This window comes from Patella vulgata, chromosome 8 (genome assembly GCF_932274485.2).
Source record: "Patella vulgata chromosome 8, xgPatVulg1.2, whole genome shotgun sequence".
Taxonomy (NCBI): Eukaryota; Metazoa; Mollusca; class Gastropoda; family Patellidae; genus Patella; species Patella vulgata.
Genome location: NC_065886.2, coordinates 45,630,497 through 45,653,798, shown reverse-complemented (window position 1 = coordinate 45,653,798; position 23,302 = coordinate 45,630,497). Strand labels below are relative to the sequence as shown.

The 23,302-nt window shown below is 33.7% G+C and overlaps 2 protein-coding genes across 4 annotated transcripts; one reads left to right on the top strand and one right to left on the bottom strand.

Moving 5' to 3' along the window:
- Nucleotides 1-2,014: 2,014 nt before the first annotated feature.
- On the bottom strand, nt 2,015-3,965 carry LOC126830017 (uncharacterized). 2 transcript variants are annotated; one of them, XM_056103037.1, is made up of 4 exons: nt 3,855-3,965; nt 3,465-3,740; nt 3,118-3,297; nt 2,015-2,980 (listed from the first exon to the last, which is right to left on the bottom strand). In XM_056103037.1, the coding sequence occupies exons 2-4, from the start codon at nt 3,606-3,608 to the stop codon at nt 2,477-2,479; spliced, it is 828 nt and encodes a 275-aa protein (XP_055959012.1). In that variant the 5' UTR covers nt 3,609-3,740; nt 3,855-3,965; the 3' UTR covers nt 2,015-2,476. The 2 variants fall into 2 exon arrangements, with proteins under 2 accessions (XP_055959012.1, XP_055959013.1); XM_056103038.1 differs by lacking the exon at nt 3,855-3,965 and having other exon boundaries at nt 3,118-3,602.
- Nucleotides 3,966-5,915: 1,950 nt separating this feature from the next.
- LOC126830005 (Bardet-Biedl syndrome 7 protein homolog) lies at nt 5,916-22,795 on the top strand. 2 transcript variants are annotated; one of them, XM_050560197.2, is made up of 19 exons: nt 5,916-6,112; nt 7,140-7,199; nt 7,824-7,886; nt 8,193-8,368; nt 8,585-8,771; nt 9,022-9,094; nt 9,832-9,898; nt 10,048-10,097; nt 12,588-12,718; nt 13,406-13,490; nt 15,874-15,973; nt 17,208-17,400; nt 17,721-17,795; nt 18,422-18,624; nt 19,345-19,509; nt 19,928-20,037; nt 20,208-20,311; nt 20,693-20,816; nt 21,382-22,795. In XM_050560197.2, the coding sequence occupies exons 1-19, from the start codon at nt 6,074-6,076 to the stop codon at nt 21,516-21,518; spliced, it is 2,142 nt and encodes a 713-aa protein (XP_050416154.1). In that variant the 5' UTR covers nt 5,916-6,073; the 3' UTR covers nt 21,519-22,795. The 2 variants fall into 2 exon arrangements, with proteins under 2 accessions (XP_050416154.1, XP_050416155.1); XM_050560198.2 differs by lacking the exon at nt 15,874-15,973 and adding an exon at nt 14,197-14,296.
- The last annotated feature ends 507 nt before the right edge of the window (nt 22,796-23,302 follow it).

Here is a 23,302-nt window from a genome sequence, read left to right as displayed (position 1 = left end):
CTCCTGACTTGCGAGCCAGTGTCCTACCCAGTTAGCCACCGGACTTGAATTGACGGACCTTCAGGCTTTTTCGAACAGCGTTACCTCAAGAAGAAGAAGTAGACGAACAAGATGAGTATAAGCGACCAGTTCCTGATCCAAAAATGACCTATACAGTGCAGGTAATAGACCATCTCATGTCATCATTATATCTGTGGATTAAAAAAGGTCAAAACTTTCCAATTGTTGTTTTTTCATTTTTGAAAAATATTTATACAGGCAAATGCTGTTAGATTCTCTGGGGAACTCCAAATGCATTATACAAAATATTACGGGGGTTTGTTTAACTATCCAGCCAAGGAGTCAATGGTCAAATATTTGAAAAGGAATCTCAACAGGTGTAGATGCCTGGACCTAGTTATTTTTAATCTTTCCATTGATAGCTATAGGATTTATACAGATCAATGAGAGGGCAAGGAAGCACTGGGTCTCAGTATAGCAAGTCCCAAACTTCCTTCATAAAAATATAGGCCTTTCATAAGTATAAAATCATATCATTAGTTTTAGGCCTATAATTATTATCATATGCTTTGTTTTCTGCACCTGGTGGTGCTGCAAGATTATCAGGGACGGATCCAGAATTTTCAGCAGGGGGATGTCAGTGACATGCCCATAACCACAGAAAATTTAAAAAAATGGAACCATAGATACCATTTCCAATCCAAACTTCCCAAAATTGAGCCAGAGCTCATATTACATACTCTGCCTCAAAGAAAAGATTACATATGGTGGAGTGTTTATTTGGCATATTTTATTTTTTTTATGTTGACCCCCCCCCTCCATCCTTTAATATTAAGGAAGATGTATTTAATTATAATTTTCTTTATAAAGGTTTGATAACTCATGAAATCATTTTACATCTTTTAGCCCGTCTCATAGGCGTACGGGCTCGATGACAGTTAGGGGGGCAGAACCCCGAATGCCCGAAAAAATTTGGGGTTTACAGACAGCGACGCCGGTCTTCCTCGAGAGGCGAAGAAGCGGAGCTTACCTTGTATGGCCCCCCCCCCCCAAGACAATTTTGGAATATTTCACGGCTGCAAACACGTTTTCCTCTATTTAAGCCGGCGAACAAAGCAACTTCAAAGTGGTCTAATATAGCCTAATTAAGATGGCTGACTCAAATTCCAATCCACGGAGACGGGACTGTTGGGAGAAAATTTTGAAAATTTAACTGCCGCAAATGCGTTTTCCTGCTATTCCAGCCCGTGAATACAGCAACTTCAATTTGGTTCAATATAGCCTACCTGGCTGACCCGAATTCCAAACAACCAATCAATCATCGCGGGGTATGGGGGCCTCACCCTCCCGGAGAAAATTTTGAAAATTTAACCAACACAAATGTGTTTTCTGCTATTTTAGCCTGTGTAAGCAACTCCAAAAGTATCCAATGGTTTTGTAACCGAAATCCCATTCTGAATTCCAACCATCCAATCAGATTGTTGCAGCTGCATTCACAAATAATAATCGATGCCCGAAAAATGTTGAGAGCGGCTCCAGACAAAATGTTTTAATCCATAGTCAACTCAGTACAAATTCGTGGTATTCAATTAAAAGAAAAGTAAAATTAGTGTTTTATTAGGGCTGTCATCAGGGAAGCAAAACTAGAAATGCCCGAAAAAATTTCAGGTTTACAAACAGCGGCGCCGGTTTACTTCGAGAGGTGAAGAAGCGGAGCTGACCTTGTATGGAACCCCCAAGAAAATTTTGGAATATTTCACGGCCGCAAACGCGTTTTACTGCTATTCAAGCCCGTAAAATTAGTGTTTTATAGATTTCGGGCACTTTATTAAAATTTTGCCAAGTAGATGAAATAATTTTTTTTTTCACTTTACCCGTCTGCCCGAAAAGTCAGCTTGCCCGAAAAGGGGGGCAGCTGCCCCCCCCCCCCCCCTGCCCCCCTGGCTAGTACGCCTATAGCCCGTCTAAATTTTCCCGCCAAAACGGTGTTTCGATTACTCAGTTTGTATTTTATAAAGATTACATGTCATTTCGGTCCCGCGTCATTTCGGACTTACGTCATTTCGGACTCCAAAAAATATGTCCCCGACATTTCGGACTCGGGTAGGTGACATTTCGGACTCGGGTAGGTGACGTTTCGGACTCGGGTAGGTGACGTTTCGGACTCGGGTAGGTAAGATAGAATTATACAACACACTGACGCCAATTTACTTTATAAACTATTTTATTTATCAACATAGCATAAAATGATAACATCGATTTATAACAACGGGCATATTATTTTATTTTTAAACATACCATATAGCGATAACAACGGTCATATAAAACATTCATTTATTGTATAAATACATACACATTCATACATTAACGCAACATTTATAACAACACGTGTATTTATTTGATGAAAAAATAGCTTTAGTCGGCTATTCATTTTTTTTTTTTTTTTTTTTCATTTTTTTAATTATGTAATTGTTTTTCACTGAGCGGGTGGACCATACAAATGACTTATTTTTTTTAATAGTCTACTAGTGCTCATCTGTTTTTCATTGTATGAATCCCATATATTAAAAAGTTGGCCTTCTACATGTCGATACCGACGTCTTTGGTGTCGTCTCAATGAACCTTCCGACATCATTGTGAGGTCCAGTGGTATCTTTGTAGCTTCTGAAAAAAGTGCGCAAATCAATAGATAAAATGGCACAGGACCTCTGGCGTTGACACGGGAATTTAGTCTGTTGTGCCAGCCCTCCACGTCGTTATTGGTTCTCACTGGCAACATAAACACGCACCAATCTTCTATTGGAAACAGACGAGATGAAATCCATTGATCTTCTATGTATGTACATATCGGCTCTAACTGTTCTGGGCACCTGTCTTTCAAATGGGCAAACATGCCCGCCACGTGTTCTTCGGGCAGGAAAGGGAGAGCCATCAATCGCCTCAAATAATTAAACACGTCCCCCTTTTCGTTGTACGCTGTCTGAAATAATAAAATATTAGAAATATATTAATACTGAAAATCTATTTGTGCACTTGTACTTTAAAAGAAGATATTATAATAAGAATTTTTTTATTTTACTATAAGAAGATTTATTATAAGAAGAACGCACAACATACCTGGAATCCCTTTTCTTGAATTTTCCGGAAAACGGCCTGGGTCCAATGAAACACGCATCCTTGAATTCTTATATCTACAAAACGGCGTCTAAGGGCCTGCCATAACCCCGCCTCAAAATCCACCACAAATCCCTCCAAGGCAATCTGGCTTGGTAGCATCTTGTCCACTGCCCGGAGAACCTGTAAAATAAATAAACCAAACGTTCATTTATCTGATTATATTTATTCATTTATCCGATTGTAATCATTTCTCCGATTATATTCATTTCTCCGGTTATTCATTTCTCCATTTTTTCCGATTATATTTATATCATTTTTTTATTCCGAGTTTATAGATCACATCTTACCTTGTAGTAATCGTCCTGACTCTTCCCGGACATTACACAAAAGACAAGTGGTACCTGCTTCGTGGTTTCCCCGGCTTTTACGAAAGCGTGGATAGAAAATAATTGAGAATATGGTTTGTTGATAACTCGGAAGGTGGCGTCCATGTACCACGTTTTAGCCTTTGCCAAAAGTCGCAGTTGATCTTCAGTGGCAAAGATGTGATGTCGCCTTTCCCCTACTTTAACCCGCTTCTGGTAGAAGCCGGGAGCGTTGCTGTCAATAAAGTCTTCATCCAGCTGAAACGACAAACAATATAATCTTCATCAGCTGGAGGAATGAATATCTGTTCTTTCAATCTTTTAATATATGTACATATCGTTACTTTAATATTTGTATTTTTATATACATACCGTTACTTTAATTTTAGCAGCAGTCAATATACCAGGTTCTGCTGGGTGAATATGCTCTTTCAAACCTTTCTTGAAGTCGGTACCATCCTGAATCACCGTTGCAGGACAAGTCAGGGAACCATTTCTCTTGCAGCACCTCCATACGGTTGTCAAACAGCTTCTTTTTCCCACGTGTTGTTGCTGCCTCTTCTATAGTGTATGCTAATTCAGGTTCTTCTTCAGCAAATACGCTAATATCTTGCTCATCTTCAGACATTGAAGACTCGATAACCGGATCAGGTAGCTGGTATGGTCGTTCAATGGTGAATGATTCTTCGATGTCCATTTCTTCTTCTGTAGGGGGGAGCGGGGCAACACATCTACAGCATTTCCATTCAAAAGCAGTTCTATGTCGGTTTAAACTCCTGTACTCATCCCGAGTGATGCCTGAAATAGTGATAAATAAAATAATAATATTCCCGGATTGCGGGTACGTGTCAATAAATAACAATAACGACAAATTTATAACGTTTCAATAAATAACAATAACTTACAAGCTGAAACGACAAATTTATAACGTTTCAATAAATAACAATAACTTACAAGAAACGACAAATTTAAAACGTTTTAATAAATAACAATAACTTACAAGAAACGACAAATTTAAAACGTTTTAATAAATAACAATAACTTACAAGAAACGACAAATTTAAAACGTTTTAATAAATAACAATAAAGAAAATTTCATTACGTACCGGAATCGCAGGTTCGATGTTGCCATAAAAGACAAGAATCGCACTGGAGGCCTTCTTGTCGAGGACGGACAGGATTGGTACACTTTACGCAATTTCCACTAGCCATGATAGATTCGTGTAAAAATTGAGAATGATTTGAATTGAAATATGGCACATATATATAATACATTTGAGCTTGGGCTCAATCATTTCTTAACGGCTTCATTAATCTCAGCTTGCTTTCATTAATCAACACCAGATTAAATACGAGTTGCAGTGTTTTTATTTCTCAATCATTTCTTAGCGGCTATTAGAAACGCCGATCAGTGTTTTTATTTCTCAATCATTTCTTAGCGGCTATTAGAAACGCCGATCAATTATCGCTATTAATCTTAAATACAACAATGGGATGGTTTCACTAATCGCTGGATTCACTAATCGCTAGATTAAAACAACAATCGCGGATCGATTATCGTCAACAATCTAAACTAATTCATCGTCAACAATCAAAATTTACTCATCAAAATACAATAATATCCGATCAAGTAAATAAACAAATACAAAAAAGGCAAGTAGCATAGGTTTTACTTCAAGTTCAAGTTCAAAGGCGTGTTGTCAAGTAATGGCCTGTATGGGATAAATAAAACAAGACTAACAATGTTTAAATCTTTATTAATGTGAATGGTCTGTCTTGAGCCTCACCTACAACGAAAGAAAAACAGCTATTACTAATATATACACACATAATTTTAAGTTTTATTTGAGTCCGAGTCCGAGTCCGAAATGTCGCCGGTCCGAGTCCTAAATGTCGTTTGACTGAGTCCGAAATGACACCGAGTAAGTCCGAAAAGTCGCCATACTGAGTCCGAAACGACGTTTGTGCTGAGTCCGAAATGACGCGGGACCGAAATGACGTGCTACCTTTATAAAGTAGTCATTTCTATTATTACAAACGAAATCATTATTAAGTAAAGATCGACAAACACTTTAAACGTAGTCATCATTAACACGGAGAACAAGCAGGCAATAAAAGAATATACGGTACGAAATTCACGATAAAAATTTCCCGCCACAATGGCACACACATTCTAAGGGAAACAACTCCTTTAGGAATTATTTTAATGAACGACCCTTTCTTTGTATGACAATGAAGACTATCCATCTGCGAGCCTAAAATATTAGGATTAAATACAAACCAAATTAAAATTTATAATAATTTGATAATATACATGTATCAAAAGAAGCTATTAGCTATAATTAGGATAAATAAAAACTAAAAATATTTAAAACCTGTCTTGATATCAATTTGCTGCTGATTTTGTTTACATTTTTGTCAAGGAAGGATAGAACTAATAGAAGGAAGAAGCGCAGTCGGCAAAAAATAAATGAGAATGTTCATACTAAACAAAAATTAAAATTGTCTTGAATGTTTCGGTGAAAAAAAAAATCGTCTAGACCTCATTATTTAAAGACTTATATTTGTTTCATTTCCCACCAGCTTTCACTATGATGCAATTAAACCTAACTCGTGTTGATTACTTGCAGGTAAACCTAAAAATTACCATGGCATTGGCATATTCCATATCCACCTAGAAATTATGGTATTGATTGATACCACACATTTTTCTTGACTGATGTGGTTATTTATTCAATTCCTCAAACACCTAAAAATACAATTGAGCATATAGCCCTACCAGAATGCTCTCATAATTATGCTAGTTTTCATTCTTAGCCATCATCATAGTTTCAAATTGAAAACTGAATAAACAGCAAGCCTCAATATGTAGCTGGGGCTAAATGACAGCTATTGCAATAATACTTGATTAAGACATCAGTAGGTAATATAATTCAGCAAATGATATAATTCATCAGTTTGCAAAAGTTTTATCGCTTATTGAGCTGGGTTGTTGCATACCCGGCCCAATGTAGTGACACGACTTTCGTTTATCTGCAAATATTGTCAGTAAAGTTACTCAAGCAGTGTGTTTAACAAAGAGATGATCTATACCTGTGTCGGGTAGGATTATATGCTTAATTGTAGTTGGATGTGGCAGAAATGTAATAAATAGCAATAAACAATCGTAGTTTGGAACAAAACAAAATGACAGTTTTGCTCATTGAAGTACTATGTGAATCACATCTGCACTTGCCAGAAAGAACTATAGTAATTTAGTAATTGAACTGGAGTATACAGGTCACAATTCTATGGAATACAATTACTGCTTATTACTGAGCGACGTTTCAACTAGGCTTCTCTAGTCGTTATCAAGCAATGATAAAATATAAAATTATAACAAGACAGAGTAGATGAGAGTAGTTGATCTGTACACGTACCTTCATCTAAACCTTGCATGTTAATGAACCAGTTATTTCATGTACCTGTATAGTTTTATAGTGTGAGAGTTGGAATTATAATTTTAGTGTACTTCCTGAAAATGGTGAAAATTTATTTGGGCTTTTTAATGTGTAACAAACAAAAGGCATCATTTCATTAAATCCAAGTATAAAAATTTGAATTTATTAAATTTGCCAATATTACAGTGTCTAAAGATATAAATTTGTTGTATTTCAGGTGGGGATTACTTCTCCTAAGTCTATGAGATTATTACCTACAACTGGTAAAGTTCAGAGGGTGAGTTTTTTGTTCATAACATTAAAGAAGCTGTCCCAAATTTTTTGCAATATATGCATTGATAAAAGTGGATTCAAGTAGGCAATCCAATCTTTTTCACAGAGGATTATGAAAGTCTTCTAATATCTTTGTAAAAGATAACTACATTCAACAATGGGCATGCATTGTTTACTTAAGACATTACTGGTTCGGGCGGAATGGAGCCTTTTACTCATTTTAATACCTATTTACACTAAATAGGAAATAATTTTTACCTACAAATACGTCAAACGTCTTTATTTATTTTTCTAATACATAAAAAAAAATGTTTTAGAATTTAATTTGTTGTAGGAAAAAAGTTAATATTTGTGGCTCATGAAGTTGCATCGATGTCATCCTTATCAGTGATTGTCGCGGCCTAGGGAATATTCACTGCTGATCAGTGTGTAGGCAGTCATGTACCAAAATGTGAAGAACTAGTTTAATAAGATATACCTTGTCTGAAGGGTTTAAATCCTAATTATTGCTAGATATAATCAACAGGATTACATAGCTAATATTCAGAATTCAATTTTTGTAATGTATATATATATAGGCATGTATATAGATATGGTTATCCAGACATTTATGTTTGTTTTATTATAGATAGCAGTAGGTGATAATAATGGTTTATTACAATGTTTTGGTGTCAAGAAAGGAGAAACACAGGTGATATATTCTGGATAAATATTGTATACACTATTGTATGTGCTACGATGATGGGTTGGTAGTATATGAAATCTGTAGAATATATTATTAATTGGTGGATTGAGACAACAATTTGCAGTCCATTCTGCTGTAGGCCCTATGTTATAACAACAACATTTAGCTTGCTTTTCCCCATGGATTGATTTACTAATGTAATCTTTCATGAACAACAGTCTTAGATTTTCATAACATGTTGTTAACAGGTCCAAAATCAGACAGATTAAAGTATGCCCATAGTAACATCATATTCATTCTTCATATTTTCAGCAAACATTCCAGACCAATCTTTCGCAGAAAATAAGTCGCTTGGAGTTGGGCGGACCTGTAGGTGGCGTTAAAGATCGTATATTCATCGCTACAGGACCAGAAATAAAAGGTTTCACAAAGAAAGGAAAAAATTTCCTTACATTTGACACCAATATGTCTGAACCTGTTCAATCATTGTAAATATTTTGTTCTTCTACATTTTCTTTACTTCTGCAATTGTTTGATCAGTACTAACAAAAACTGAAAATCACAAATTCCTTGCTCAGCAAAGGCTAATTTTATTGCATGGAGTTCTCGATAGAATTATTGTTATTGCTGCAACTCCTAATCCCTGTGTCATTATTTGATGGTTACTTTGCCCTATCAACTTATATTTGAAAACTACTTTTCAGCCATGTTCAAGGATCTGATTTATTTGTTTGTGGTAAATTTATCTACAATCATTATCGAGATTGTAAAGACGTCAATGATTTTCTGTGTGGAGATGAAATCAATGATGTTTTATGTTTACCATTGGACCGAGTCCCTGAAGCAACCCCTGTTTTAGCATGTCAAGATCGTGTATTGAGAGTTTTACAAGTAAGGACAATAGACTATTTTTCCATATTCTGTTACTTCAAAATTAATTTTGTACGAATAAGTTTAAAAGATGAAAATCATGTCATTCAAGAACACAATGATCCATTTATTAAATATTATTATTATTATTATTTTGTTGTTATCATAGATTTATTATATAGTGCCCTTTTCATAAAATGTTCAAAAGTGCTTTACAATAAAATAAATATGATTTATTCAGCTATAAATTATGTGTATAAATTATATGCAGGGTTCATCTTTATTATATGAAGTAGAAGTACCAGGTCCACCAGTTACTTTACAAATATATGATGTTAATGGAGGTAAGCTGACAGTTTTGTCTTTAAGTGGTACACAGTCAGAAAGATAGTCAATTATTTTTATTGATCTACCTTGTTCACTTGGGGGGTTGGATGGCTGAATGGTGAGCGTGCGCGCGCTATATCATAAAGTCTGTCATTGGGTCGACTGGCGTGGTTTCGAATCCCCGGTTGTACGTGACAAGGAGTAGGGTCGCCTGTCCAACCTCGTGGGTTTTCTCTGGGTCCTCCGGTTTCCTCCCACTGCTAAAGACCCCTACGCGCAAGCGAATTATTGAAATAAAATTAAAAACCATATGTTAGTCCCGAAATGACCTAGTTTGTGTCGAGTGGACGTTAAACCCCATTTCTCTCTCTCTCTCACCTTGTTCACTTGCTGATTTATAAAAAACCAAGAAGACAAGAGAAGTCTTGTCTCATGGTATAATTGGTTGGCAAGTGTAACAGGTAGGACAATAAAAACATCCATAATTACTGTAGCTGTGCTTAATGAGTTGGTAATGTTTGTAAACAAAGAGAGTATAGTATAGTAGTTGAAAATACCACTGTCAGTGCAAAATTATCCACCGAAAGTGACTTAGGTCGAGTAGAGTATTGAAGATATCTAAAAAAAAAAAAAGAAATGAAATGGGGTTTAACGTCCTACTGTTTTGCTCCAAACTGGGCTAATGAAGACGGTTGAAGATATCTGAAATCCTGTGTAATATGAATAAATTTACCTTGAATTATGTTCTTTATAGGTGAAGAAGGAAATGAAGTATTATATGGTACATCAGATGGTAGAATTGGTCTTGTTTCTCTAGGATTGTAAGTACGATATATAACAAGGTATTTACCAATATATATTAAATATTAGTTTAAAGATAAGTCCAGCCATTGCAAATTCTTTATATTTTGTGCATTTCCTTGTATGTAACAGATCTTGTTATGAAATACATTATTTGTGTTTATTTCAGATTATCACCATCTCACAGGTGGGAATTACCAAATGAAAAAAGAAATGGAGGTAAGGAAAAATGAATCAAACAGTGTGCTGTGAGGGAAATTGCCCAGACTAAGCGCTACGGCTTATTCTAATTTCGAAATTCAATTGTCAAGAGATCTATTATGTATACGCCAATGTGTACATATGACCTATTTTTTGTCCCATCCCGACCGACTATACGTTGTCCCTTGCCAGCTCCTATGTCCTGCAACATTTAAGGGATTTATATTACAGTAGAATCTGCATTAAGCAGCCACCCAAGGGAATTTTCACGACTGACGGCTTATAGGGAGTGGCCTCTTAATAAATTCTTGGTGCTTTTTGTGCTGACATAAATTAAATATTACGCTTGGATGCATTGGAAGCGAACATCAATACTTGCATCGGTAAATTTGACCGTCGCTGAATCTTGCGCCGAATGAAAATTCTTTACTCAAGTCTCGGACATAACTTCTGTAAACTTGTCATTTTGTACCAACCTTTGATACTACTGTCTACCATTGTGATGCATTTGATAATATTTATCCATTTTTGTGAAGACAATCGATGAATAAATTTTATTTTATCAAAAAAGCACATGAACCAAAAAAACATTGCTGATTTTATCACCTATTTACAGGGGGTGTAACTCTGTATGTAATATTATAGGAGGCCCTAAAACATCTGTTAAACAACAAAGTGGCAATGGAAAAGAGATACTAGATGATCGTGACAAAACTCGGTACTTTTATTTTATTCAATCAGTATCAAATAATGTGTCGTTACGCGTGAAATCAATGATCAGGGTAGTTGTTTAATAAAACAAAAGATTAATTAACAGATAATCCCAGGTTGATTGTTATTTTTACATTTCTTTTTACCTGATCAGTGGGGGTCCAGATAGAGGTCGCAGTGGATCAATTTCGAGTTGTGTAAAAATATGCAGACATTCCAAAATTTTGCGTTTTTGCCCTCTACATCTGCGTGACTTAGTTAGAGCCTTTCAAAATACTCAATATAGAAGCATGTAAAGTCGTTTTGTGAACAACCCTATTTTAAGCGTCCTTATTTCATTGATATGCCTTCTGTATTTAGTCTAATGACTACTGGAGGTTGACGGCACAGTCATTTCAATCTTTCACTTCGACAGGACTTAAAGAGAAAACTATCGCTATGAAAGCCAACATTTGATTGGCTGAATGTAAACAGTATATCGTGTTCTAGCCAATCCCAATTCTTGTATGAAATGCGCTTTATTGCTTCCAATAGGATAGTTACGTAGGCTTACTGCCATGAACTTATGAATGAAATAAGAGGAAATATAAAAAACTACAGAGACTACGTGCAGTAGAGGTGTGTGTAAATGCCGGGTGAAGCACATAAATTGTACAAACTACGACATAGAATAATCTAATTATTCTCACGTCGGGGAAATTTTCTGCGTGTAAATTACGCAGCGTCCGCCAATATTTGCGTTTATTTTGAAAAAAATGCGTGAGATATGCGGATTTTTGCGTGACTGCGACCTCTGGGTCCAGTTAATTAACTACTACTCATGGGATTAGCGGGGGTCTTTCAAAGAACGACAAGATGGTATCATTCAACAATGGCCGTTGAATGGGTGATGTTTTGTCGAATTTATTAGTAAAATACTGACCGCTGGCCGCGTTAGAGGAGTGACTGTTGAATAAAGAGATGAAACAATAGAATTTTTACGGGGGGAATTTATCGTGACCGCTTACAAGGAGATGTCGCTGAATAGGAGTGGCTGCTCATACAGATTCTACTGTATATGTTTTTCATTCCATTCAAACAACTATATGGTGTTGTCCCTTGCCAGCCCCTTCTACCTGCACCACTGACAGGGATCAAACACAGATCCTCCTGGTTAGCGAGCCATTGTCTTACTTACTCAGCCACCATGGCTCCCATTATGTTATATATGAGATTACGTGTGTTATGTTTGTTTTAGATGTGATGAGGTGTGCTATTTTAATATTATAGGTGTGCTATGTTAATGTTTTAGATGTGTTTAAGTGTGTTATGTATGTTTATATTGTAGGTGTGCAGTGTTTATGTTATAAATGTGTTTATGTTATAGATGTTTTTAGGTGTGCTATGTTTATATTATATGTGTTTTTAGGTGTGCCATGTTTATGTTATAGGTGTGCCATGGTTATGTTATAGATGTGTTTAGGTGTTCTATGTTTATAATATATAGGTGTGCTATGTTTTAGATGTGTTTAGGTGGACTATGTTTATATTATATGTGTTTTTAGGTGTGCCATGTTTATGTTATAGATGTGTTTAGGTGTGCTATGTTTATAATATATAGGTGTGCTATGTTTTAGATGTGTTTAGGTGGACTATGTTTATATTATAGGTGTGTTATGTTTCAGATGTGTTAAGTGTATGTTAAATTTTGTCTGCCATATTGTTTTGTTTTTGTATTTATGTTCTTTCTGTTACTATAATAAATTAGAAATAACCAATAGATTTGAGGGATATATTATATTTGTGTTTATATTTTAGGTGTGTTATGTTTAGAGAATTATGATATAACAGCGGATGGTGTGTTAGATCTGTTAGTTGGTAGAGATGATGGACAGATAGAAGTTTATAGTTACGATGAATCAGATGAACCAATACACAGATACAGTCATGTAAGATTATATACCTGTCTCAACTTACAATTTTGTTTTACAGTGATGCAAGATGAATTTGAAGAAATCTTCAGAATATATTAATAAATTCTTGAATTCAAATTAATTTTAGACAAGTGGCATCATTAATAAACTTATGTGCACTCAGGGGAAAAGTCATCATTCTAACAGATGCAGGACAGTAAAGCCAGGAGAGGTTGTGGTTTTATTTGGGTATTTCAAGGTCAGGAATGATAGTATGTAATTGACTTGACAGGAAGAGAGTAGTGATGTGCCAATGTGACTACTATTGGTTTTACAGATATCAGGTGTAAAACCATCTATCTTGTATTATGTTTAATAGTCACAGCGACACAGTATCTGCAAAATGGCTGTGTATTGGCATATACCGATTTTTACCAATAGACCACTTATCGGCTAATTACCGATGGTAGAACTGATAATCGGAACGTCACTAGTCTTATAGGCTAATTACCGATGGTGGAACTGATAATCGGAACATCACTAGAAGAGAGCAAATTCACTTGTCAGTTGATAAAACCATGTTGTGTGATCATTACATTTAGTTATTATATTCAGTCTAAAAGGATGTGTAAAATGATAATAGCTTACCATTATCAACTGTATATTTATCATTGAATTCTTCATGTTATTGTGAGTTAATGATATTTGATGTGTATTTTACAGACATGTAGTGAAAGTGTTAGATCTATACAAGGTGGTATAGTTAATACACCAGGTTATGATGAGATAGTCTGTTCTACATATGCAGGTACATTAATTATTCACAGTTAATTAGTAATTAAAAAAAACTTTAAAGGTGTAATTCTTTAGATGTCGGGTTCGTTCCCATTGTTGGCAGAGAAAGCTCCTTAGGATTTTCCAGGGTTGTTTCCCCTTGTCAGTAGTTCAGGATGGAGGGTCTAGCTAGGAACTGCATCTAGTCTGTCAGATGATATGAAAAACCATGGTCCTGTCGACACAATTTTGGCATGCAGGAAGGATGACAGTTGGATATGTAGGATTATTTGTGAAGATTTTTGTTTTCGGTAAGAATAATTGGCACAATACAGATGCTTTGTTATTGTCAAATTCACTTGAATAAGGAGTAGGCTGGTCAGACTGAAATTTCACTGAAAACACCCTGCACAGGGTCTGCCCATCTTCATTAGGCTGGTTGGTTCGGAGAATTAGAACGTTAAACAAATTTTCATTTCCATTATGTCCAAGGTCCTTATTATATACCATATCAGTTCAAGAATTTTTATTTGTAAAGTCTCTAGCTTTATTTTTATAGGTTAAGAAATCTGTTTTAGGTTGCTGTAGACAGTTTAATTAGTTCTGGAAGGAACAAACCTTCATTTGATAGATAGGATTAGGACTAATAGGAGTGAAGATTTTTGTCTTCGGTAATGTCTTCAGAAAGAATAATTAGCACAATATATAGCTTCTATTGTAAAATTACTTACACTTTTCAGGAAGTTTGTTTGGGTTAGCACATAAACCTAAACCTAAAGGGGTCATTATTGATAATAATACTTTGACCCATGAAGGTCGAGAAAAAATAAGATTGTTGAGGTAAAAATATGGAACTATTATCGTGACTTCTGCTTGGAAATTAGACATTCTATAATATACTGCATGGTGGAAGTGGTTTATTTAATGGATTTATCTTAGCTTGAAGTTTAAACAATGAATATGAATGAATGAATGAAGTTCTTGTTGATGGTTTATCTATATATAGCATTGTATTTTCAGACTGTATGTTTGTGCTTTGCGACTTAGGCCCATATTGGTGAATTCAATGACAATAACTATAATTTTAAGTTAATTGAAAACAGTCTAATTGATGGTTTGATATATCAACTGTATCTATATTGTGTGTTGTACTTTAAAGAGTTAATGTAAAGATTATACACTTTTAGTTTCTATTTCTGTTGATTATGCTGAAATAAAAATTTAATTGTGTAGAACTTGCCTGATTAGCAATCAAAAAAAACCCAAACAACCCAGATCCGCCAAATTCAACACACTTTTCAGTTTAAGTTTGGACATCCTGCTACTTTAAAAAGGTATTATCACTCTCAAGTCTCTCATCAGAAAAGTAAATACTGTTCAATTTGAATATCATATTTAGATAATCTATTAATCAATAAACCATACACTGATTTCATTTCTTGAAAATGACTGAAAAATATTTGCGACACATATATTGAAATGTGTGCATCTGAGCTATGGTTTGCATACAAACTAATATGAAACATGTCATGCCTCTTTAATCAGCTAAACAAAATGTCAAAAGATTACTTCTGGCTTGTCTTACTCCATTCGTTACTCCTCAAAAGACACTCATGATATTCAAATAGTGTTTAGTTGTAATACAGACAATTCCAATTCTACGCATTAATCATTGACACCTAATCAAATGTATCGATAATTAAAAACTTTTGAAAGCTTTTGTAGAATTGTTTGTATAGCAGAATATGATTGGTAGATTGATCTGGATTCACCTGATCATAATCTGCCATTTTGGAATGCACACAAAAAATGAGATGAACTTAATGAAGTGGAGTAAACAACCCCAACATTATTGTATAACTTCCTGATATGTCAATTTTCTACATGATTAAAATAGAATACATATTTAAACCACTAATAGTAATATATCCTGCTACTTTCACTTTTTATTATATTTAAAGTCCTAACTTCAAACTAAAGACGCATTATATATGTAAGAGCTAAAAATCCTTTTTCTGGTGTCAATTGAATAGATTAAAACACCCTTGCCATATCAAATGGATAATTGAGACTTTGTTTATTATCGTAGCAACTTATTATTAAATCAACAATCTAGACTATTTAAGCTATATGTTATCAAAACATGAAACACTCATAATTTCGCACTGAATAAAGTATTTGGTTGGACTGAAGTTTTCAATATATGTGTTTTTAATTATCTAATTTGAACTATTATAGCAAGAACGGTCTGCTCTTTATCTAAATCTTGTATAATGCATCTTTAAGAAACAAGTTTAAATAAGATTAAAAAGTTTTATAGATAACAAATTTAGCAGGATAGATTATTCATGATGTATATACTTATATTATATCTAGATAGAATTTAATCATTAATATTGCATGTTGCATGGTTATAGGTTGGGTATTTGGGCTTACGTCAGAACATCAAACTAAGGAATTTGGTCCAGAGGAAGTATTGGTAGAATCAGGAACGGCTAATAAATTAATGGGCCTTAAGTAGGTACACATAGTGTGTGTTTTAGTGTGTAGCACTTAGTTTATTATTTAAGCATGTAGCAAGTTTTGTAATATTTAAACTCAACTTCTATAAAAGAACCTTCTTATATTCTCAGAACTTATACTTTATTTTTTCGATTTTTTTCAAGCGTGACTAGCTGTCTTTCATCTTTCTTTAACTTTCATTGTAATTTTCTTTCTATCATATTATTTGAAGAAAGACCTTTTTTGTACACTTTTTATGAACCTTTCCCATTTTTATATGCCCACATTTAACGTGCTAATAGTCTTGTCACTCAAGATTTTTGTTCTTTGTTTGCTTTCTTGTATTTTAATATTTTAATATTAAGTGCATTGTTTTTACATATCTTTTGATTTCTTTATATGTAGCATATGTGTATATGAGCATATTTTGTTCTGTCACACAACAGAAAACCTTAAAATAATTTTTACCTATTCATAATTGTTGTCTGACTTCACTTTGTTTTTATACATCCTCAATATATATTTAGTATTTCATACATTCACATCAGTCATCAGTCTTGCCCGTCCTCCTGTCAAACTTTTTAATCTCTGTGTTTTCTAAACTTTAAAACCTTCAAACACTCTAGATATTATAAACATCAGACGCCTTAAACGACTGGTGGGTGCAGATTCAATCTGATTAAAAAACAGATCCTATTTCGTTTTTTATAGTTCAAAATTTCCTTTTACTTGTCTTTACCACACTAGAATCTGGAAGACTTGTTATATAACTCGCATTCTGGATGATGTCTTTGATTGGCCAATGAAACGATCTGTTATGGCAAGGTGCACGGAACTTTGGTTAAACCACTAGAAATGCTCTTATGATACCTGACACGGCCTTCCACTACATCCGGTCAGATCTTCGTGTAATGTAGGCCATTGAAAGTATAAGAAAATGAAACGAAATATAGATCTGTACTTTAATCAGATTGGTGCGGACTTGGTTGTCTGGCAACTATAGTTAGAACTCGATATAGTTTATTCTGTAAATTAATTATCTTATGAATTGTTCGTAAGTGATAGAATCATAGAAATGTTAAATATGAATAATAGAAATGAAAAAAACCTTCATTATCAAGAAAAATTTTAAATGATAATTATGATTCGATTCAAGTTCAGCAACCAGAAATAATTAGATTTCAATACCATTTGTAATATAGTATATTTTAATCATGTATGTGATATTTTGAATTCTGTGTTAATATAGAGAGGATTTAGAGGAGTTACAACAGAAAGTGATGAAAGAGCGGGAGAAATATCAACAGACGGCTTATTCTGATACAGCAGTATCAGCTGTACCCATGTTTAAAATTAACGATAAGTTTGTTCTGAATAGAGAAGATGCCAGTTATACATTGAGTCTAGAATTACAAATGCCAATAGACAATATACTTTTACAGGTAAATTATACTAATACATTATTGCAGTATGTCAGGTAAAACAATTTCTCGTCATTGATTTCTAGTCAATTTAGAGTAATGGTATGGACTAGTGTTGCGGCTAAAGCTGGGAACCCAAATTTTTCAAGATAGATGCCGACAAATAATCCTACACACAAGTGAATTATTAAAATAAAGATATGACCTACTTTGTGTATAGTAGATGTTAAACCCCATTTCTCTCACTATCTGAATCTCTCCATTTACTTATCTTTTAATATAAGTAATAAAAATTATTTTCAAGGTTAACTGAAATTAATTAAAATTCTATTGTTTGATAGAGTGATGTACCAGTTGATTTATTAGATGTAGAGAAAAATTCAGCTGTTGTTAGTCATAGTTCCTGTAATCCTGAGGTAAATATATTATCATACCTTATTTCATTTAAATTTAAATTAGACCATAGTTTTATTTATTTTTATGTTTTATTTATACATTTACACCACACCATGATTACGGTATGATCTAACAAAATCAATCTGTGAAACAAGCTGATTAAAATACAGATCTATATTTCGTTTTTTTTTTTTTTATAATTTCGGTGGCCTCTACTACATGAAGATCTGACCAGTTCTAGTGGGAGGTCGCGTCAGGGGTCATACGAGCGGCTTCTGACCCTATGCGTTGGACATTTGATTATCCAATCAGCGTTGATGTTTCTAGGGGATTACCCACATTTCTGTACAACTCGCGCCAAAACCTCGGTGTTTCATTGGCTAATCCCTCACATCATCCACAACATGGGTTATATAACATCTCTTCCAGATCCTAGTGTAGTAAAGACGAAATTTTGAACTATAAAAATCAAATCGAAATAGGATCTATGTTTTAATCAGATTGTCTGTAAAAGAACACAATTGCATGTTACTCATAACTTAAAATGGAAAATATAAAGAAAGGTTTTATATTAGGAATACATGTTGCTAAACCTGTACATGTATAAGAAATTTATTAAATTAATTGAATGTATTTGTGGTTTCAGGAAGGTAATTTTGTGTTGGCTACTTATCGTTGTCAGGCTAATACAACACGTTTAGAGTTAAAGATACGATCTATAGAAGGTCAATATGGTACAATACAAGTTTATATTACACCTAGAATACAACCAAAAACATGTCAAGTTAAACAATATCCAATTAAACCATTATCTTTACATCAACGTACTCATGTCTTTGATAATAAAAGGTAAGTTTCTTCCTCTTCAACGGTAGTTAACTACAACTAATATATCTGAAGAAGACTTGTTCCAGTTCAAAATTCCAGAAATATATGCATATATATTCAACAGTTTCAAACTTTTTCTTACCTACCTGTCTGATCGGGCAAGTTGGAAAACAAAACAGTTTTGATATCCAATATTATTTTCGTCAATGAAGAGTAAACAATTAACAAAATTGGTGAAAAGTTATCGAGAATGGAATGACTGTGATAGAAAGGATCGTTCTGATCTAATCCAAACATGAGGAAGTTTGAATTCTGTCGATGTCATCTAGTGTCTACTTCTATAGCCAATGTGTTGCTTAAGTGAAAGGATGGCTGAATGGTTAGCGCGCTGAATCATAAGATCTGTCATTGACTCAACTGGCGTGGCTTCAATTCCCTGGCTGTGTGTGACAAGGAGTAGGGTCGCCTGTCCAACCTCGTGGGTTTTCTCCTGGTCCTCCAGTTTCCTCCCACTGATAAAGACCCCTACGCGCAAACAAATTATTGAAATAAAATTGAACCATATGTTAGTCCCAAAGTGACCTAGTTTTTGTTGAGTTGTTAAACCCCATTTCTCTCTCTCTCTCTCTTAAGTGGAAGCTTAACAGTGTCGAGCATCCCCTGTGAGCATCCCCTGTGAATAAAATTGTTTTAAAATCACAGGGAAATTCTGAAACATTTTTTGATGTGCTTTTTTTACAGACCATGTAATACACTAAAGTTAACAGGACAGTTTAGTTTAGCTGAGGTACATAATTGGGTTTGTTTTTGTTTACCTGAGTTACCTGATAGAACTCCAGCTGGTGATACAATGGTATTCCATTTTACATCTACATTCCTTGATACACAGTTAGAATGTTCTTATAGGTATGTTTCCTTAATATTAATCACGTAGAAAACAAGGTGATAAAAATTCTAAAATTGCCAACATAGTCCGCTGAATGTCAAATGAGTAGTATCATCTTCAGATTGTAGTTTGAATTCTTCTTTATATAGTAATAAATCCATAGAATTCAGCATGCTAGACCTCAATCTTTAGTACAAAGAAATTTGGTCTCTCAACATCAGTAGCTTGATAATTAGCCCAGCATGATCTATGTGTTTTGTTTTTTTAATTTAGTAAGTTTTCCTAAAGAACTAAATATCAGGTTGGTGTGGTCATCTGATTGTAAGCCAAGAATATTTAACTTCTTTTATTGTTTCCTAAAATTAGTCAAGTCCCTTTCAAACAATACTTGTTATGAACTTATAAGTATTTTCAATTTTCTGTTTTTTTAATTTGTAGGAAAGGAGAAGCCACATTTAAATCTGATAATATTTCAACAATATCCATATTAAAAGATGTTTTATCTAAAGAAGCTACCAAGAAAAAAATTAGATTAGATATCAATTATGGTAAGATAGATATTATTTATTATGAAATATTTGACTGTCGTCCATTTATAAAAGTGGTGCATTTTCATTGCATGTCAGTATATTTGTATTGTCAAACATGTAAATCAAATAGTGATTTAGGAAACTTATATAACCGTTGATATTTAGTTTGATTATGTTATATCTTTCAGATATCAATGAAAATTCTATTCCACATACTCTTGGATTAATTCATCCTAAACTAGAATATCAGTTATTACTAGCAAAAAAGGTTCAACTTATAGATGCTTTAAAGGTGAGTTCAAGTGAGACCATACAATAAAAATATTGTGATTATCAGACGATCATTCTCACAATCTGATGTCAATAACATTTATCATGGACATTTTTGATAGGTTTTCACGGTTAAACATTGGGAATATAAAATTATAAAGGCTAGAAAATTAAAATATGTAAAAAAAAAAAATTTCAACATGTCTCTCAGTGAGAAGTATACCGTAAACCTTTACAACTAGAAGCCGGTTATAAAATTTTGGGAAACTAAACCAGTTGGTTTGACTGGTTCATTACTATCAACATGGGCAGATTAATTAAGGAAACAGTCTTAACAATGGTGCACAAGCAATTTTATAAAATACAAAGTCTGTATAGTCTTCAATTTTCCATGATTTTGTAGGAATTACAAGTTCATGAGGCTGATAACAATTTCTTGTCACCTGAATATCAACAGATTTTAGAGGAAGCAGACTCACTTCAAATAGAATTCAAGAAACAGCCATGTCATTTAGAAAGACTTTATGGTAAATGTGGAGTTGTTTATGTTCAGTAGTTTGTATACAACCATACTGATGACTAGTTCATTTTTTACTGAAATCAAATGAAATGGGCTTTTCTGCTCTGACTAGGCTAACAAAGACGGGCATTGGCCATGCAGTGTGCTATGAGGCAAATTTTGTGCAGCCTACTGTTATTATTATTATTATTATTATTGTTCGATTTATATAGCGCTTCATTACACATGAGTATTTCTAAGCGCATTCACAACAAAACAGTTCAAAATGTGTACACAGGACATTTTTCATCTGGGTCTGAATGACTAAACACTTTCCCTGTCAGAATGTCTGTCCTGCACCATTGACAACGGGCAGCCACACTGGAATTTCCTGAAGAACTTTCTTGGTCAACATTAGGAGGGAACCTGAGAACTGCTGGTCTTGCTCACTGTACCAGCTGTTTATTAACATCAATCTCAACTGAAATTGAAGATTGTGTATCAAACAATTTGTAGGCTTTTTGCATAATTTTGTAATTATTTACCCACATCAGTTAACGTATAGTTCATGAATTGAAATTTTCTTTTTTCAGGAATGATTACTGATCTATTTATAGATAAAAATAAGTTCAAAGGTCAGAATGTGAAAACTAAAGTACCTGCATTGTTGGAAGTATTGGATAACTATGAATTAAAAACACTGGTGGATTTTTTCGAAAATTCAGTCTAAATTAAATATTCATCAAAAGTGGAAATTTATGTGCAACAAATAATAATCATGAATGGTCAGATTAATCAAACTTTAAAAAGCACCAATAATATATGACAAAAAATATTCACAGGTCATAAAAACAAACATTTTCTTTGTAGTAGTTTAATAACATTTGCTCAATATGCCTATATTTTCATGGCTTGTGTTTAGCTATCACAGATGTCAGTTATGTTTTGTTTTATATTTTACTGTTTTACTACATTTACATCTAACATATTAAAGAAAGTGTTCAGATCTTATTGAGCAATCAAATTGTCTATATTGGAATTCAAGGATATAATGGGTTCAGGGGTTGTCTGTGATATCACTACCATGGATGCAGATGTTATACCTGGCCAAACAAATGCAAATGTTATACCTGGCCAAACAAAGATTGTTATTGAGACATAGTTAATATGAATAACATTATTGGTATTGTGCAACGATTCAATTCACTAGTACAGAGTGCTCTAGACTCAAGAAAATGTTCAATCTTAGATTGTTAACGATGGTTGCTAGATAACCAAGTGTCACTTGAGGTTTAAAAATTGACCCCGAAAGACAGCGTTTGATAGATTCTCAAAGTGTATTCTAAACAGATGATGCACTATATTGAAGATTTCTGGATCCAAATGTTTTCATGTTATAGGTAGGTCCATCCAATAATGATTTGCCTTCTTATCTTAATGAACTTTTGGAGATATAATGACACTAGATTTTGAAGATAACATGAAGCAGATCTGTTAATAGATCAGATTTTAAAGTGAATGCAATTTTGAAAACGGTAACAAATCTTTACTGAAGATGTAACATTCTTAACTGCAGATATGTGATAGTTGTTTTATCTTTTTTGAATAGTAGTGCTTACAAAATTTTGGAACTTTTTATCCAATGGATTAGAATCTTTAAAGTCGAATTCTACTTTGTTTTTTTGTTGTGTTTTTGTAAATAAATCAATACATGTAATTGTATATCAGTTTTACATACCCAAGGCTATGTTTGTGATATGATATATCCGTCCTTCACTAATATTGTAATGTGTTATTTTATAACATTCATCATCTAGATGCATGTTTATAAGGCCAAATGAATTTGATCTTTAGTTATTCGGTATCTTAATTCTTGATTAAAGTAGCACCACATGAGCTATGTTAAATTTAGGAAGCAAAACTAAAAATCAAATAAGTGTGACTAAACTGTATTTATTTTCAGGAATAAACAATGATTGTTTTGTATATTAGTGAATTTCATTGTTTTCTCTGTATTTTTTGTAAATTATTGATTTTATGAATAAAAAAAATGTAATTTATTTTATCAGAAAATAGTACCGTACTTCCACACTTTAACCACAATATATTCATAAGATACTAAAGGATAGATAATGAGCTAAAAAAGGTTCAACACAAAATACATGGTATATGAACCTGGTAATATATATTATAGAATAAAGGCATACCCTGCCTTGAGCACAGCTGCTTATTCCTAGCAATGTGATAGTTTGGAGTTGGATTTTAGAAGCTGAATCTTATTGGTAGATGGCAATGGCTTCTAACATTGTTATCCCCTGTTTTGCAAATACAAGAGTTAAACAAAAATTGTTTAGCAAAGTGAACTATCCAGATCAATGAGAATTGGTATAAAGTGGGCAGGAGTTTTAAACTAAGAAAATACACCAATGTCAATTTAGCTCAATTATTCTGGTAAAATGCAGAAAAATATTCACCCATGAAATAAATTTAATAACATTTTATATGTTACAATTT

Bases quoted from the DNA above. Each gene is read 5' to 3' on its own strand.
- LOC126830005 (XM_050560197.2), top strand. From the start codon at position 6,074: ATGATGCAATTAAACCTAACTCGTGTTGATTACTTGCAG. The intron at 7,200-7,823 runs GTGAGTTTTTTG...GTTTTATTATAG, and splicing joins CAACTGGTAAAGTTCAGAGG to ATAGCAGTAGGTGATAATAA. The intron at 7,887-8,192 runs GTGATATATTCT...TCATATTTTCAG, and splicing joins TCAAGAAAGGAGAAACACAG to CAAACATTCCAGACCAATCT.
- LOC126830017 (XM_056103037.1), bottom strand. From the start codon at position 3,608: ATGGACGCCACCTTCCGAGTTATCAACAAACCATATTCTCAATTATTT. The intron at 3,298-3,464 runs GTAAGATGTGAT...TTTATTTTACAG, and splicing joins GTCAGGACGATTACTACAAG to GTTCTCCGGGCAGTGGACAA. The intron at 2,981-3,117 runs GTATGTTGTGCG...TTATTATTTCAG, and splicing joins TTCAAGAAAAGGGATTCCAG to ACAGCGTACAACGAAAAGGG.